This window comes from Amphiura filiformis, chromosome 7 (assembly GCF_039555335.1).
Source record: "Amphiura filiformis chromosome 7, Afil_fr2py, whole genome shotgun sequence".
Taxonomy (NCBI): domain Eukaryota; kingdom Metazoa; phylum Echinodermata; class Ophiuroidea; order Amphilepidida; family Amphiuridae; genus Amphiura; species Amphiura filiformis.
This window is the reverse complement of record NC_092634.1, coordinates 4347126-4365042: the sequence shown is the minus strand read 5'-3', so window position 1 is coordinate 4365042 and position 17917 is coordinate 4347126. Positions and strand designations below refer to the sequence as shown.

General features: G+C 37.0%; 2 protein-coding genes across 2 annotated transcripts; both read right to left on the bottom strand.

The window, feature by feature from the left end:
* Positions 1–276: 276 nt before the first annotated feature.
* On the bottom strand, positions 277–3677 carry LOC140156573 (galactosylceramide sulfotransferase-like). The gene is made up of 3 exons (XM_072179512.1): positions 3597–3677; positions 2160–2196; positions 277–1330 (listed from the first exon to the last, which is right to left on the bottom strand). Exons 1-3 carry the CDS (start codon positions 3670–3672, stop codon positions 277–279), a joined length of 1167 nt encoding a protein of 388 aa, XP_072035613.1. The 5' UTR covers positions 3673–3677.
* A 5967-nt stretch (positions 3678–9644) lies between these two features.
* On the bottom strand, positions 9645–17498 carry LOC140156232 (galactosylceramide sulfotransferase-like). The gene is made up of 4 exons (XM_072179229.1): positions 16396–17498; positions 15530–15615; positions 13712–13748; positions 9645–10852 (listed from the first exon to the last, which is right to left on the bottom strand). The coding sequence occupies exons 2-4, from the start codon at positions 15603–15605 to the stop codon at positions 10537–10539; spliced, it is 429 nt and encodes a 142-aa protein (XP_072035330.1). The 5' UTR covers positions 15606–15615; positions 16396–17498; the 3' UTR covers positions 9645–10536.
* Positions 17499–17917: the final 419 nt, after the last annotated feature.

Below are 17917 nucleotides of genomic sequence, written 5' to 3'. Positions count from 1 at the left end.
CCTAAGTGCTATCTTCAGCAGATATCATTTGTGTAATAAAATGTATTTTTTATGTCGGGCAAATCTGGGAGATTACGCTGACGAAAGTGCCATCTTCAGTAGATATCATGTGTGTAATAAAATGAAATGTATTATTTTCAGTGGTAATTCATTAAGGGGTAGTTACTTTTTATGATGTGTTTATTATCAAAATTTGATGCAAATAAAAATAAACACAAGTTGCAATTGCCCTCTTATAGATCGCATTTTGACTCTCATAAGAGTGTCCGCGTTCAACTATCTTTTACACTTTTTAACAAGTTTGTCAATTCTTTCTTTCTTCAATTTGATATTTCCATCGGGCCCAACAAGTCGCACATAATTATCACAATAATGTTTATCAGCGGGGGCAATGTTTTCAATCCATTTGCCCCTATACACTCTGGTATTACTAACACACGTTTCCTGCATTGCCGCTACCCTTTTTCGTAACTCTCTGACGTCCCGCCAAAACACATCTTGATCGGTGGCTTCAATTCTTGACCATAGCGTTCTATTGTAATAATTATAAAGCTTCATATCAGCAGAGTTATATTGTTCAATTTTACTTCTAGTATACTTAGAGATTTGTTTGCTAGAGTTTATCCTAACATGTTGCGGTACGTAGACAACATCATCTAAATCCCAGCACAAAAGATTCTTTAGAAGGACCAACGATTCCAGATAATACTCCATAATAATAAAAAGGTGGATGTCCGAATCCAACTTTTTAAATACACGTGCAAAGTTACCTTTCTTAATTTCTCTGTCGCTTATGTCAAGATAGTGTAATTGATAGTTTGGACGAAAGTTATCGACATCATAATTAGTAAAAATTTTAAAAAACGCTTTAATCGGATCTTTAACACCTGCTGGAATTTCCAATTCTTTTGCAACTTTTACTTGGTAAAAAAGTGACTCAAAATGGGAGACTGGCTCCCGTAAACTGCCGATGTAAACTGCATTTGGTATAAATTTATCAACTTCCTCTTTGTTGTAGACCATGTGATTTGTCAGCATATCAAACTGTCCATAGCAACGAATCATTGAATCAAACTTGTATGTATAATTGGACAGAGGTCGACCAATGATTGCAGTTTTGTTTGGTACGGCAAACGTCAAATTATGCTTGAATCCATATCGGTCTAGAATTGATGCGGTGGTTCCACTCCCGGTTTTGTGAACTTTTAGATAAACAATCCGTTGCACGGGCTTACAATGTCTTGTCATGGAGCCTGTACTTCCCGTAGTGTTTGTGATCATGGCTGCAGGTCTTGTGGTCACAGCTTTATATGGAATTGGTGCTGAATAACTGTAGAAGAAATAACAAAATGTATGCACAAGTTAGGACATTGGCCTATTAGGCTGAGTTCACATCCTGTATACAGTATTCGCTATGCGCTATTCGATCAGGCGTGTATAGGTCAGTTTGTCAATTTAAAATTTGAACATTCGTCTAACTTTACTTCTTGAGGTCACATTGTATCCAATGGCTGTCATAATGTGCAGAATTAGATAGTGCATTTATTTTAAAAACATAAGTTTACCCACATATGGTTTAGTTTTAAAATTAGGACCGTATACAGTACTCGCACGATTCCCTCGATTTAAGCTATACGGGTGCCCTGCAAAACGTGCACCGTGAACTCAGCCTTATAGACTTACGGCTTAGAGGCAATATATTTCAGGCCTAAACTTACGATATATGGTGTATGATAAGCTTTCTTCAGATGTTAAAATCTTAATTTTGTTGGAGTAAAGTGAGGGGATGAGACTAAAAGTTTACGCAAGTTCTTAGTAATTTTTGTTTGCATCCGAACAACATATCCGACCAGTTCGAAAAAGTGAAAACAAAAACTAAAAAAGTTACGTATTTTTTTATATTTTGTTACGTTGGAAAAGCTTAACTTTTTTTAAATCTGATTTTCTATCATCATGTTGTCAAATCATTTATTTTATCGCTTTCATTGAGGGGTTTTCAATCAGGACACGGTGTTTCCAACAGCTACAGGGTAGTCAGTCTAGACTGACTCTATCTACGATAGCGCGTCTAGAAAGACTACTATAGGGCGGACTACATAGGCCCTAGCGCTCTTAGCTCCGTTACTGATCGTCAAAAATAATATACATTCAATACTCACGGGACACGGTGAAATTCATTCCTCAAGGCACAGAAATCTGAAATGTAATGTACGAAAAACAATGTAACTATGATGTTGTGGGGTTTCTTTTCACTCGGCCTAATGGTCCTTCAGAATAAACATTTGTTCCCATTATTTTATGCAGCGTAAGCATTTTATGCAGCGTAAGCCAACCCGTGTAAACATTTCCCAGAACAGTTATGGCGTGGCTACTAACGGTTATACCAGATAGCCAACAGCATTATCATGCTCTTTCCACGTGACTCTTTCACAATCTCCACGCTCTCAAGTGGGCGGGTCAAAAGTCCGGTCGCATGGAAATTCAACGAGTCGATAATCTTGACCGAATGGAAAACATTACGACCGAGTGGGCTCATTTCGTGATTGGTTAAGACGCTCGATCGTGCGGATTTAGCCCGGTCGACCAAGAAAAATCCCACTCGACCGGGCCCACTCGAATACTGATAGGCATGGCCAACGATACGGCCGGCCTAATGGGGCTTCAGAATAACGATCTGTTCCCATTATTTTATGCAGGATTTCAAAAGCCTTTGCTGTCAGTAAGGGGGCATTTAACGAGAGGTTTACGCAGCCGTCGCTAGACCATTTTCTCAGGGGGGTGTCGACAAATAAATTTTGCTGGTATTATGGCCGGATTTACCTTTTGCTGGCCCCTGCGCAACTTCGCATGATTGGCACCCGTGGCTCTTCCGATAGAAGACACCCCTCCCCCACACTGTAACTCAACAAGTTTTTCCAAGCTGTCCTCATAATTCCTTTACCGGGGAAGAGTGCATGGAATTTCGATAATGTGCGCGCATAGCGCGCAAACATTTGCTATTTTAATTCTAAAATTAAAAGGGGGATGTACCCGGAGTCACCGAGCCAGGGGGCAAAATTCCCCAATCGTCCCGCTGATCTGCTACTAAAAGAACATTACCGAGACAAAAGCGCGCGAACGCGCGAAAAAATGCAATTTCAATGCTAAAATGAACACAATTGAGGACAATTGTGGGTACTAAATCGTTCCAAAGGAAGATGCACAGGCCTTCTACAACATTTGGTTAATTTAGTCCCTGTATAGCTCATCATCAGGAGTTTTATGCTTATTCAGGGCCGGATTTACCTTTTTCAAACTCACCATGAGGAAGACATGTGCAGTGCACTCAAGTGGTTAAGTTTTTGTTTAGGTACAAGATTTTGCTGGGACAGTTGCGAAAAATTTCAATGTTAAACTATTTTAGCCCAAAGTGAAAGTGAACTTTACCATATAAAAGGCCAGATTTTGTAATCTTATATTTGAATTCTTCTACACACTCGCTAAGAAAAATGATCAATGCAATTAATTTGCCAAAGCTCACTACCATTCGAAAGATGTTGTGAACTACCAAATCGCAACAGTTTAAAATAGTTGCTAAAGTAATAGTTAATACTAACCTATGTAAACCAAATATGCAAAGGAGAGCCCAACTGCCAGAGAGGTTACGTAGCTTACACCTTTCCGATAATCCATCGTTAACAATCTTCAAAAGAAATATACAAAAATATAAAAATACATGTATATATTAAGTATTCATTATGAAGATGTTATCTTGATCATTTTCATGTAGGGGGAGCAAGGTCACGTGACACAAAACTTCCGACGCTCTGAGGGTGCATATCATCTTCTGTCACAGTTCCATATCAGGGATTCAAGTGTGAAGTAAAATCGACTGAAAAATGGAAACTATTGCTTTTCATTTGAAAAATAACATATTGATGTGTTGCAAAAGTTCATTCTACAAATCATATACTTTAAAAACTTGCTTCATTTATTCTTGATAATGAGTTATGTACGTTTTACAAGGTATTGGTGTTTCAGCTCTCTTTACAACATAACTCAAGAACCACAGGACCTATAAAAGTATATCTGTGCTATTTGAATTCTTCTACACGCTCGCTATGAAATGATCAATGCAATTTTTGCCAAAGCTCACTACCATTCACAAGATGCTGTTAACTACCAAAATGAGTGCTACGAGCTCATCACGTCTAAAATCTGTAGCTGAAATACAGCAAGATAATGTATAGTAAAAGTAAATTAACCTGTATTTTAGATAGGGTATCCCAAGCTAGGATGAGCCTTGTATAACAACAGCCATCGAGTGATTAGCGTTTTGAGTGTATTCTAATGAAAACATCATACATCCAATACATTAAAAAAATAATTATTCTAAATGATTTTAGTTTATCAATGATACTGTGTGAAAACAAAGAACAAACTTACCGATTTAAATGAATTTTTATCTTCAACATGAAATTGGAACAATGATTATCGATCCAGACTATGACTTGTGAAGATGAGGAACCGCCATGAAGAGTTCTAGAACTAGACTGCGGAACTCAGTCCTCAATGATAGTCAGTCATTTATCTTTTGGTCGTTATATGACTATCATTTGTTCTAGAACACGATCATGCCAGTAAAGTGAATATTTTGTTATGTAGACAGAGAGTAAGCATCCTTGAGAGGGTACCCTATTCACCTGGTTTCTTTTCCAACAATTTTTGGTAGTTTGCAAGTGAAGAGTGTACGCACTATCGACTGATTACGTAACCGTTAGCAATTATTTATTAGCTTTTTCAATGCAATCGCCTCGATCCATAAGCAGCGAAAGTACTTGCAATAGCAATCCGGTGAGCTCAATGAACTACGCCCTGAAACCGATGGAGTTTTGGCTCATACACAGATGAACAAATACAATAGAAGAAGGTCAACACAATTGACCTGCTTTAGTGACATGTTCTATGAGCTGTACAAAAAGCTTAATATCGTACAATAAGTATTCGTTTGTGCATATGGACTGCACATTGAAGATGGAAAATATTAGTCATTATATTATTTAAACAAGAAGTGGGTATATACATGGAATAAAACGACTACGGAATTCTAGTGCCATCATGGCGTCAGGTCAATGGTTCATCATATCCCGTATGTTTCTGGGAATTCGTTAATATTTGAGACGAATTTTGATACCCATTTATCTGCCACATACAGACGTGGTCTAATTCTGCATAAAACCGGGCAGCCTTATTTCTATAGATCTGCTGCGCATTCAAATTGCATTGTATTGCATGGTAATTTCATTTGTCAGTTGTGTCTATGCTAATTATGTTTACACAACATGAACTCACGTGTTTTCAAGCAAATTCGCCGATAATAGGTGATCAAAAGCGATCGGAATGTTACAAAAGTACAGATCGCATTCAGCTTACTTCATATGAGATGATCTTTGGAAAAATACGGCATAATTTGTCTTGGTGCTTTCGGAATGCCATGCAGTAAAATATTAAAACGTTGCGGCAATTCATGATTGACAACTAACAATCGGCGTGTCCTTCGTATCCTCCGCTGTCAATTTCTTATCCACTCACTAATCCTCACAAAAGCTTTGTGTTGATTACGTAATGTGTGGAGGCAAATTGCAATAAGTACAATCGTGTTTCTTCTTCATCTTACGTAACAGTATTGTTCTCCAAAAAAAACCCGGAAGCTTGTCGTCTGGCGCTCCAGCTGAAATACAGCAAGATAATGTAAGATAGTAAATGTAAATCTGTATCAGAGCCCTGACACTGAATAATTTGCATGGCAAAATGGCCCGTCTCCTCCGCAGCCAATTTGGTTTCGCTCCATCGAAATCAAGCTGGCCATGGAGGAGACTACCCTCCTTTGTGTTTGTGCATTTGTGTATGGAGAGCATTTCTTGGAGTCCATAAGGACTTAGGCTACGCTCTCAGCTAGAGTGCGACGCTGCATTGTACTAGAAATACCTTTTCTGTGAAATCGCTATAGAGCCAATCGGGAACACGTATTCAATTTATAAATATAGCATTAAATTAGTATCACCCTTGTGGCCCCCGTGCAGTGGAAAACCCTTAATTATTTCATTAAAAAGAAATTAAAATTAAAAAGAACACGGATCTACCTGTGCACGTATAAAATGGGCACAGCAAGTTGTCTCAAATATGAATGAATTTTAAGAAACATACGGGATATGATGAACCATTGACCTGACGACATGATAGTAGGATCTATTAGTCGTTTTATATACAATGTATATACCGTATTGTCATAATACCAATATTTGTCATAATATATAATGAGTAATATTTAGCATCGTATATGTGCAGTCCATATGCACAAACGAATACTGATCTTTATGATATTCAGGTTTTTGTTCATTTCATATAACATGTCACGCAGGAGGTCATACGTGCTGACCTTCATCTATTGTATTTGTTCATCTGTGTATGGAGAGGATTAGCGCCATTAAACGCCATTAAAACTCCATCAGTATTAGGGCGTAGTTCAGTGAACTTACCGGATTGCTATTCCAAGTACTTTAACAATACCGATAATATGTATTAATGGGTCGAGGCGATTGCATTGAAAAACCTAATAAATTATTCATAACAGTTACGTAATCAATCGATAGTGCGGACACTTTTCACTTGCAAACCACCAAAATTCGTGATCTTTTAGCGTTGGAAAAGAAACCACGTGAATTGAGTGCCCTCTCAAGAATAGGTTCTCTGTGCCTGTATTTTAGCTAGAGTATCTCGAGCTAGCCACATACTGAACTGTTGTTTATTTATTTGGGTTGGCACATACTAATTTGCATGGCAGTCGAACTCCTCCATTTGTTCATTAATTCTGAATTCCTCATTCATTCAATGTTGGCATTTAAAGTCTCGTATCCATAGGCTGTTCCCTTGTGGCGTGTGCCCTTGTTCCGTGTTCACTTGTTACCATGTGAATTTTGGGCTATTCCAGTTGAAATCCACACTCCCCCTGTGGAAGATTTTGGAAATATCTTCAACAGGAGGCTTATGTAAATGTAACACATACTCCCCTGTAATATGGCTTTACCTATACATCTTCCACAACTGGAGTGCGTATTTCAAATGGATGTTACCTAATTGTCTATTGCGTTCAAAACTCATACTCCCTCTGTGGAAGACTTAAGCTAAATCTTCCACAGGGGTAGTGTGGCTTTTAAACGGAATAGCCAATTAAAACTACTAGGTAAGTGGTAGTAAGTGTATTATTAAAAACTTCGAATAAAGACATCTGTCAAAAAATGATTTACATTTTATTACACAATGTCATCAACAATTTACATTTTTGAAGAAGAAAAATCCCTCAACTTATTTTCCATCCAAACGTTTGGAATCACTTTAACAAGTTATATATGCTTTTAAGTTACATTTTCAAGAATGGTACATTATGGATCTAAATACAAGATTGATTATGTTGATTTTTTTTAATGGACCAAAAGTGGTCACAACGTGCATGTTGCAAAATATATCCCATTTGTTATAATACTAGTATGTTATCTGTGTGGCTTTTAAACAAAATTGAAAGCGTAGCTGCTAAAATTTTGTCACATTATGTAGTCTGAGATGTTAATGCTGCCTGTTATGGAGATTCGAAATGAATAGTTTCCCAAATGGGCCTAATAGGTTAGGGTTGTTTTTTTCAAATTATGAAAATGTGGTTTTTATTTTAGGTTAGGGTTATAATTAGGGTTAACATTATGGTCATATTCGGACTATTCGGATATGATCTACGTGATCTTTAGTAGATAGCATGTGTAATAAAATGCAATCTAAGTGCTATCTTCAGTAGATAGCAAATAGAGTAAGCCAAAAAAATTAAGGTATCAGTTATGTTCACCCCTTGTATGTCCTAAACAAAGACAGATATGTCATAATTGGAACCAGCAGCCAATACCTGCATCTTTTAGCTCGAATTTGAGACCTCATTCGTTGAAATTGTTCAAGAAATAAAGATATGACGATCCAAAAACCCAAGGAAGATGCCAATTTAAAAGTTGCAGTTTGCTCCATTGCGTGCCTCATTGATTTGCACACAATGCGTTCACGAACAAGAGAACTAGCGCCGCACTTCCATTGATTAGCACATAAAAAATAGCGTCGTGCTTTCATTGATTAGAACACAAAAGTGCAACTTTTGATTTCGCTTCTTCATTAGGTTTTGGATCACCGTTTCTTTAATTCTCAACCATTTTCAACAAATAAGGTCTTAAATCAGAGCTATAGAGTACAGGTATTTAGCTGCTTGTTTTAATTTTGACACATTTTTCTTCATTTAGGATATACAGGGTTGATCACAACTGGTACCTTAATTTTTTGGCTTCCTGTATGTAATATAAGGGGCTGTCATTTTCTTCGGAAGAGTGGTCCCAAATGTACGGGGATCATAATATTGTGTAAAGAAAAATAGGGGGGGGGGGGTACTCATAAAATATTTGATGACCAAAATGTAGTGAGTCACAAGCTGACCATAGATAGTGTGTTTACTTTATTCAAAAAGACTGATTTCAATACTATTTTAGCCCGTTTGGAGGGTAAGATGTATCGGTGGTGGGGAGTCATAAAATCTTGTTGCCAAAATAGTGTGGGGTCGCAATTTTATTGACGCCGAATGTTCGTGAATTTTGGAATTCACCTAAGTGAATTCACCTAACTTAAGTGCTATCCTCAGCAGATATCATTTGTGTAATAAAATGTAATTTAAGTGCTATCTTCAGTAGATATCATGTGTGTAATAAACACAATGTAAGTGCTGTCTTCAGTATATAGCACGTGTAATAAAATATAATCCAAGTGATATCTTCAGTAGATAGCATATGTAATATAATCTAAGTGCTATCTTCAGTAAATAGCATGTGTGTAATAAATACAATCTTTAAGTGCTATCTTCAGTAGATAACATGCGTAATAAAATACAAAGTGCTATCTTCATTAGATAGCATGTATGCAATAAAATACAATCCAAGTGAGATCTTCAGGAGATAGCATATATGTAATATAATCTAAGTAATGATCTTCAGTAGATACTATATGTGTGCAATAAAATTATATGTAAGTGCTAGCTTCAGTAGATAGCATGTGTAATACAATATAATCTAAGTGCTATCTTCAGAAGATAGCATGTGTAATAAAATACAATCAGTGCTATCTTTAGGAGATAGCATATGTGTAATAAAATGCAATCTACATACTATCTTCAGTAGATAAAACGTGCAATAAAATACAATCAAAGTGCTATCTTCAGTAGACAGCATGTATGTAATATTATCTGGGTGATTTTCAGTACATAGCATGAGTAATAAAATACAATCGAAGTGCTATCTTCAGTAGACAGCATAATAATATAATATATGTTATATTATCTTAGTGATTTTCAGTACATAGCATGTGTAATAAAATACAATCGAAGTGCTATCTTCAGTAGACAGCATAATAATATAATATATGTTATATTATCTTAGTGATTTTCAGTACATAACATGAGTAATAAAATACAATCGAAGTGCTATCTTCAGAGGATAGCATGTATGTAATAAAAAATTAAGTGCTATCTTCAGTAGATATCATCTGTTTAATAAAATGAAATATATTATTTTCAGTATATCCCAAATTTGGCATCCGATAAACCGTTTTGGAACAATAGTACACTGCAAAAACAGTGTTTAGAAATTTGAAGCAAATAAAAAAAAGGATCACAAGTTGCAATTGCCTTTCTTATAGATCGCAATTTGCCTCTCTTCAAAGACTGTCCGCGTTCATTTATTTTGTACACTTTTTAACAAGTTTGTCAATTCTTTCTTTCTTCAATTTGATATTTCCACCGGACCCAACATGCCGCACATAATTATCACAATAATGTTTATCAGCGAGGGCAATGTTTCCAATCCATTTGCCCCTATACACTCTGGTATTATTAACACACATTTCCTGCATTGCTGCTACCCTTTGTCGTAACTCTCTAACGTCCCGCCAAAACACATCTTGATCGGTGGCTTCAATTCTTGACCATAGCGTTCTATTGTAGTAATCATAAAGCTTCATATCAGCAGAGTTGTAATTTTCAATTTTGCTCCTAATAGATTCAGAGATTTCTACTTGTTTGCTAGAGTTTATCCTAACATGTTGCGGTACGTAGACAACATCATCTAAATCCCAGCACAAAAGATTCTTTAGAAGAACCAACGATTCCAGATAATACTCCATAATAATAAAAAGGTGGATGTCCGAATCCAACTTTTTAAATAAACGTGCAAAGTTACCTTTCTTAATTTCTCTGTCGCTTATGTCAAGATAGTGTAATTGATAGTTTGGACGAAAATTATCGACATCATAATTAATAAAGTTTTTAAAAAACGCTTTAATCAGATCTTTAACACCTGCTGGAATGTGCAATTGTTTTGCAACTTTCACTTGGTAAAAAAGTGACTTAAAATGGGAGACTGGTTCACGTAAACTGGCGATGTAAACTGCATTTGGTATAAATTTATCAACATCCTTTTTGTTTTAGCCCATGTGATTTGTCAGCATATCAAACTGTCCATAACAACGAATCATTGAATCAAACTTGTATGTATGATTAGACAGAGGTCGACCAATGATTGCAGTTTTCTTTGGTACGGCAAACGTCAAATTATGCTTGAATCCATATCGGTCTAGAATTGATGCGGTAGTTCCACTCCCGGTTTTGTGAACTTTTAGATAAACAATCCTTTGCACGGGCTTACAATGTCTTGTCATGGAGCCTGTACTTCCCGTAGTGTTTGTGATCATGGAGGTAGGTCTTGTAGTTACAGCTTTATGTGGAATTGTTGCTGAATAACTGTAGAAGAAATGACAAAATGTATGCACAAGTTAGGACATTGGCCTATTAGGCTGAGTTCACTTAGGAGTATTCTGTATACGGTATACGCTTTACGCTATTCGATCAGGTGTGTATTATAGGTCAGTTTGTCAATTTTAAAACTGAACATTCGTCTAATCGCAGTCAAGTTAGCTCAATCAAGTTAGCTCAATCGATAAGGCGTCGACTATGGTGCGAGAGGTTGCGGGTTCGAACCCTGGTGGTGCCTAGTACGCTCTCGTGGAAAAATTGAGGTAGCTTCAAATTCCCCTGGACAAGGAACTTACTGCTAATTGTCTTGTTGTAACCCGTACGAAACTCGGGAAGCTGATCCTGGTTGCGAAGGTTATTTGTGAAATGTCTAGGGTGTGCGCTCTTGAAGCAGCAAAGTCCCTGAATTGTTGTTAAATGGTTTATGGAATGATGTGGGGCCACAGTGGTCAGCGACAACCTGTAAAGTGTGCTGAGGCTTGTGGATCAACGTCTAGGCGTTGTGCCTGTGCGTAGCGCACTATAAATCACTGCGCTTTAATCAAATGCTTGTAACTTTACTTCTTGAGGTCACATTGCATTCAACGGCTGTCATAATGTGCAGAATTAGATAGTGAATCTATTAAAAATATATATTTAGGGCATACCCACATATGGTTTAGTTTTAAAATTAGGACAGTGTGGAGCACGTGTGGCCGAGTGGATAAGGCGCCCGACTCATAATACATAGGTTGTGAGTTCGAGCCCCGCTCGTGCCAACGTGTTGTGTCCTTGGGCAAGGCACTTTATCCTTATTGCCTACTGGGATAGGGTTGGGTTGGATTGGATGTTTGTATAGTTGTTTGTTTCAATGTTGCAATATTGGCGCTGATTAAGCTGCTGCCTGCAAATTGCATTGTGTCTGTTTAGTTGTGTTTAATGTACAATTCTAACAATTTGACCTGCGGGTCACCATTAGAGTTTGAAATAAAACCTTCCTTCCTTTTACGCTGCACTAAAATCGAACGCGCACGATTCCCTCGATTTAAGCTATACGCGTGCCTTGCAAAACGTGCACCGTGAACTCAGCCTTATAGACTTACGGCTTAGAGACAATATATTTCAGGCCTAAACTTATGACATATGGTGTATGATGAGCTTTCTTCAGATGTTAAAATCTTAATTTTGTTGGAGTCAAGTGCGGGGATGAGGCTACAAATTTACATAAGTTGTGGTTTCAAGTTGTTTGCATCCGAACAATAAACCGACCAGTTCGAAAAAGTGAAAACAAAAATTAGTCAAAAAAGTTGCCTACTTTTTTACATTTTGTTACGTTGGAAAAGCTTAATTTAAAAAAAAATCTGAATTTTTATCATCATTATTGTCAAATCATTTATTTTATCAACATACTGAACACTCTCGCTTTCGTTGAGGGGTTTCAATCAGGACACGGTGTACCAACAGCTACAGGGTAGTCCGTCTAGATGGACCCTATATACGATAGCCCGTCTGGAAAGACTATTCTATTACTCTTACGACCCATCATTTATTTTATCGCTTTCATTCAGGGGTTCAATCAGGACACGGTGTACCAACAGCTACTGGGTAGTCCTTCTAGACGGACTCTATCTACGATAGCCCGTCTAGAAAGACTACTATAGGGCGGACTACATACAGGGTGTAACAATAAAAATTTGTACAATTTTGAAAATAGAATGACACAAGTATACCGCTTATGTTGTGGTTTGATATTTACATGTCTATCAAGATAATTTCTTTAGCCATCAGCTAAGCTTTGTTTCAATCAAATCGACTGTATAAAAGTGAAGATCTGGCCAATTATGTAACCTAGTCTTAAAACCGCTTGGGCCACTTTTGTCTAAACTGTTACAAAAGTGACTGAATAGAGTTGGAACCATGGACGATGCTCTTATGATAGGTAGTTTTAAACAATGGGGTATTCGAAGTGGTAGAAATGATTACATAATAGAATATCTCCTTGAGTTTTGGAAATCACAACTAATCACTGACATAACAACCTCATTTAGGCTACTAGAAATCGTGGCTGCAGCTCAACAACTTCAACCCCAATTCACGTTGGAAGAGCGTATTTTTATGGTTGTGGCATTCGGTAGCACATGGAGTCAAGCAGAATGACCATAAGATTGTTTAGGCCTATAGCTCATTTTCCAAACTCGTGTCTTCCACCAAGGCATACAATTACATATAACTATGAGAAGTATGTTGAATTTGTTAACAGAAATGCTGGCAATAGTGGTCGCCCCAGAACAGCTAGAAGCTAAGCTGAACTTAATTTCAAAATCCTATTGTTTTGTACTTTTGGATGCAAAACTGTTCTTCAGTTTTACCAACGATATCTCAGGGATATGAGAAATTACTTTATTTATAAGATCATTTGAAAGCAATTTCATGACTTCATTTATAGATTTTAAAGAAAGATCATATTGTCATTAAGTTCATGTTAATTATATGAAGAAACACGACTTATAATTTCTTTGTGTCAGTTCTTTGATGTTTAATGCACGATAAGCATATCTACGCGGTACAAACTTGATGTGCGCAAACATGGCAAAAGTGGCCCAACACGTTTTCTGGACGTTTTAATTAATCGGACATAACTTTTGAACCCAAGCTAGTAAAGAAATCAACTAAACGTCTTCTTTTAGCCAAGATATTACTGATTGTATTGCATATACCAATTGTGCCATAACTCTTTTAGTTTTTTCCTGAGAAGTCAAAATGCAATTGTATAAATTTTATTGTTACACCCTGTATAGGCCCTAGCGCTCTTTAGCTCCGTTACTGATCGTCAAAAATAATATACCTGGGATGGATTTCAATACTCACGGGACACGGTGAAATTCATTCCTCAAGGCACAGAAATCTGAAATGTAATTTACGAAAAACAATGTAACTATGATGTTGGGATTTTTTTCACTCGGCCTAATGGTCCTTCAGAATAACGAATTGTTCCCATTATTTTATGCAGCGTAAGGATTTCAAAAGCCTTTGCTGTCAGTAAGGGGGCATTTAACGAGAGGTTTACGCAGGGCCGTCGCTAGACCATTTTCTCAGGGGGGTGTCGACAAATAAATTTTGCTGGTATTATGGCCGGATTTACCTTTTGCTGGCCCCTGCGCAACTTCGCATGATTGGCACCCGTGGCTCTTCCGATAGAAGACACCCTCCCCACACTGTAACTCAAGTTATTCCTTTACCGGGGAAAAATGCATGAAATTTCGATTTGCTATTTTAATTCTAAAATTAAAAGGGGGATGCACCGGAGTCACCGAGCCAGGGGGCAAAATTCCCTAATCGTCCCGCTTATCTGCTACTAATAACGTTACCGAGACAAAAGCGAGCGAATGCGCGAAAAAATGTAATTTCAATGCTAAAATGAACACAATTGAGGACAATTGTGGGTACTAAATCGTTCCAAAGGAAGATGCACAGGCCTTCTACAACTTTTGGTTAATTTAGTCCCTGTATAGCTCACCATCATGAGTTTTATGCTTATTCAGGGCCGGATTTACCTTTTTCAAACTCAAGTGGCTAAGTTTTTGTTTAGGTACAAGATTTTGCTGGGATAGTTGCGAAAAATTTCAATGTCAAACTATTTTAGCCCAAAGTGAAAGTGAACTTTACTATATAAGAGGCCAGTGCGCGCGAAGCGTGCCAAATTTTGTAATCTTATCCTATTTTGGCCCCAAAATGGTGTTTTCCGGCTTAAAAGGAGATGCACAGGGCAATTTTGGGGCCCCAAAACTTGGAGGCCCTGAGCCCGGGTTTTGTTTTGTCGATCTTGCAAAATCATTAGTTCTACAGGGTGTATCAAAATGATTGGTACCCATCAATTTTGATGTTTATTGAAAAGCCTTCCTCTACCAAATACAACATTGGATACTTTTGAAATGTTCAGAATGTGTAGTTTATGACTTGTCTATACAATTAATTTACAAATTATTTGCATCTTATGTTGATTTTTGAATGTGTCAGACTCCTCCATTATCAATGAAAACTGATGGGTACCAATCATTTTGATACAGCTTGTATGTCCGCATCACCTCAACGCGCCTGACCAACATCAATGTAGGCCCATATATCGGCCCAATAGGGCCTATATTACGAACGGAATGTAGGCCCTTTTTAGGGATCGCCAGGGGGTGTCGCACCCCTCATGGCGACGGCCCTGGGTTTACGGCAATTTCATAATTATTCGTTGCATAAATGTGTACGATAATTTAACCTTAATGTTAATGATTGAAACAGTGAAGGGTAGACGAGGTGTTATTGGTCGAAGCAGCCAAAAAATCGATTATCATGGTCTAAATCAATATATTATTAAAATATATTCACTTTGATGTTTTACAAAAGTTCATTCTACAAATCATATACTTTGAAAACTTGCTTGATTTATTGTTGTTAATGAGTTATGTACGTTTTACAAAAGTGTCATTGTTTTAAACGTCTTTGCAACATAACTCAAGAACCACAGGACCTATAAAATTATATCTTTGATATTTGAATTCTTCTACACACTCGCTAAGAAAAATGATCAATGCAATTAATTTGCCAAAGCTCACTACATGTACTCTTCGCAAGATGCTGTGAACTACCAAATCGCAACAGTTTAAAATAGTTGCTAAAGTAATAGTTAATACTAACCTATGTAAACCAAATATGCAAAGAAGAGCCCAACTGCCAGAGAGGTTACGTAGCTTACACCTTTCCGATAATTCATCGTTAACAATCTTCAAAAGAAATATACAAAAATATAAAAATACATGTATATAGTAAATATTCATAATGAAGATGTTATCTTGATTATTTTCATGCAGACGGACCATGCATTAGCCAGCAAGGTCACGTGACACAAAACTTCCGACGCTCTGAGGGTGCATATCATCTTCTGTCACAGTTCCATATCAGAGATTAAAGAGTGAAGTAAAATCGACTGAAAAATGGAAACTATTGCTTTTCATTTGAAAAATAACATATTGATGTGTTGCAAAAGTTCATTCTACAAATCATATACTTTAAAAACTTGCTTCATTTATTCTTGATAATGAGTTATGTACGTTTTACAAGGTATTGGTGTTTCAGCCATCTTTACAACATAACTCAAGAACCACAGGACCTATAAAAGTATATCTGTGCTATTTGAATTCTTCTACACGCTCGCTATGAAATGATCAATGCTCATTGCTCACTACCATTCACAATATGCTGTGAACTACCAAATCGCAACAGTTTAAAATAGATCCTAACCTTACCTAAATGAGTGCTACGAGCTCATCACGTTTAAAATCTCTAGCTGAAATACAGCAAGATAATGTATAGTAAAAGTAAATTAACCTGTATTTTAGATAGGGTATCTCGAGCTAGGATGAGCCTTGTATAACAAAAGCCATCGAGTGATTAGCGTTTTGAGTGTATTCTAATGAAAACATACATCCAATACATTAAAAAAAATTATTCTAAATGATTTTAGTTTATCAATATTACTGTGTGAAAACAAAGAACAAACTTACCGATTTAAATGAATTTTTAATCTTCAGCATGAAATTGAAACAGCCTATGACTTGTGAAGATGAGGAATCGCCATGAAGAGTTCCAGATCACGATCATGTCAGTAAAGTGAATATTTTGTCATAGACAGAGAGTAGGCATCCTTGAGAGGGTACCCTATTCACATGGTTTGTTTTCCAACAATTTTTGGTAGTTTGCAAGTGAAGACTGTCCGCACTATCGACTGATTACGTAACCGTTAGCAATTATTTATTAGCTTTTTCAATGCAATCGCCTCGATCCATAAGCAGCGAAAGTACTTGCAATAGTAGTAGTAGGTAGGACTTCCCGCCTCTTGTTTCAGGCGCACCCCTTCGATGACAGATGCTCTGTTGAAGGGTCCATACCAAAAAAATAATCATCATATAGTTCGCAGAAAATAGTTCGCAGTAACAAGATGCGTAACAAGTATTAGTTCAATATCATAATAGAACATGCTTATGTAGGGAAGGACATGGCAGGGTGCACCCATTGAATATATTAAAATATCATATCAAAATACAAATAAATACTGGTACTTCAGTGCAAGATACATATATTACAACTAGCTAAATTCTACACAAAAAAACGTAATGTAAAGCAATCAGATACAAGAGGAAATGTGTACAAGATTGCTACATGTAAGTAATCACAAGTGTGAGTTCATAATAAACATGTATACAAAGTTTGAACAAGCGACATAAATGTGATGATTCGTTCATGCAAACATCAGCTACACAGTGCACTAGGCTACAGAGGCATGTGAATAAGTTGAGCAGGCAGATTATATATCGGCATAAGAAAGCTGTTTTAGAAGGGACGATCTTCTACTGTGTAGACCATAACACCACTGACGAGTGATCGATTCTGTAAAACTGGGCCAATCTACTGGTAGGGTGATGACACTCTGAATAGATTCATGGGAGGAGTCCAGAATAAATTGTAGTAGAACATCCTCTTTTGTGAATAGGTCATCGACTTCTTGTACCTTACAGTGCTCAAGAAGTGTCCTCTTCAGGATAGATTCATGGTAACAGCGTTGCTCAGTGAGTGCAGGACATTTGATAAGAAAATGCATCATATCCTCTTCAGCTATTTCTGCAATAGCAGTCCGGTGAGCTCAATGAACTACGCCCTGAAACCGATGGAGTTTTGGCTCATACACAGATGAGCAAATACAATAGAAGAAGGTCAACACAATTGACCTGCTTTAGTGACATGTTCTATGAGCTGTACAAAAAGCTTAATATCCTAAAAATAAGTATTCGTTTGTGCATATGGACTGCACATTGAAGATGCAAAATGTTAGTCATTATATTATTTAAACAAAAAGTGGGTATATACATGGAATAAAACGACTACAGAATTCTAGTGCCATCATGGTGTCAGGTCAATGGTTCATCATATCCCGTATGTTTCTGGGAATTCGTTAATATTTGAGACCAATTTTGATACCCATTTATCTGCCACATGCTGAACTGTTGTTTATTTATTTGGGTTGGCACA

Excerpts from the sequence above, each read along its gene's own strand:
- LOC140156573 (XM_072179512.1), bottom strand. The coding sequence starts at position 3,672 with ATGGATTATCGGAAAGGTGTAAGCTACGTAACCTCTCTGGCAGTTGGG. Across the intron at positions 2,197-3,596 it reads TGCATATTTGGTTTACATAG|ATTTCTGTGCCTTGAGGAAT; the intron begins GTTAGTATTAAC and ends ATTACATTTCAG. Across the intron at positions 1,331-2,159 it reads AATGAATTTCACCGTGTCCC|TTATTCAGCACCAATTCCAT; the intron begins GTGAGTATTGAA and ends TTTCTTCTACAG.
- LOC140156232 (XM_072179229.1), bottom strand. The coding sequence starts at position 15,605 with ATGAATTATCGGAAAGGTGTAAGCTACGTAACCTCTCTGGCAGTTGGG. Across the intron at positions 13,749-15,529 it reads TGCATATTTGGTTTACATAG|ATTTCTGTGCCTTGAGGAAT; the intron begins GTTAGTATTAAC and ends ATTACATTTCAG. Across the intron at positions 10,853-13,711 it reads AATGAATTTCACCGTGTCCC|TTATTCAGCAACAATTCCAC; the intron begins GTGAGTATTGAA and ends TTTCTTCTACAG.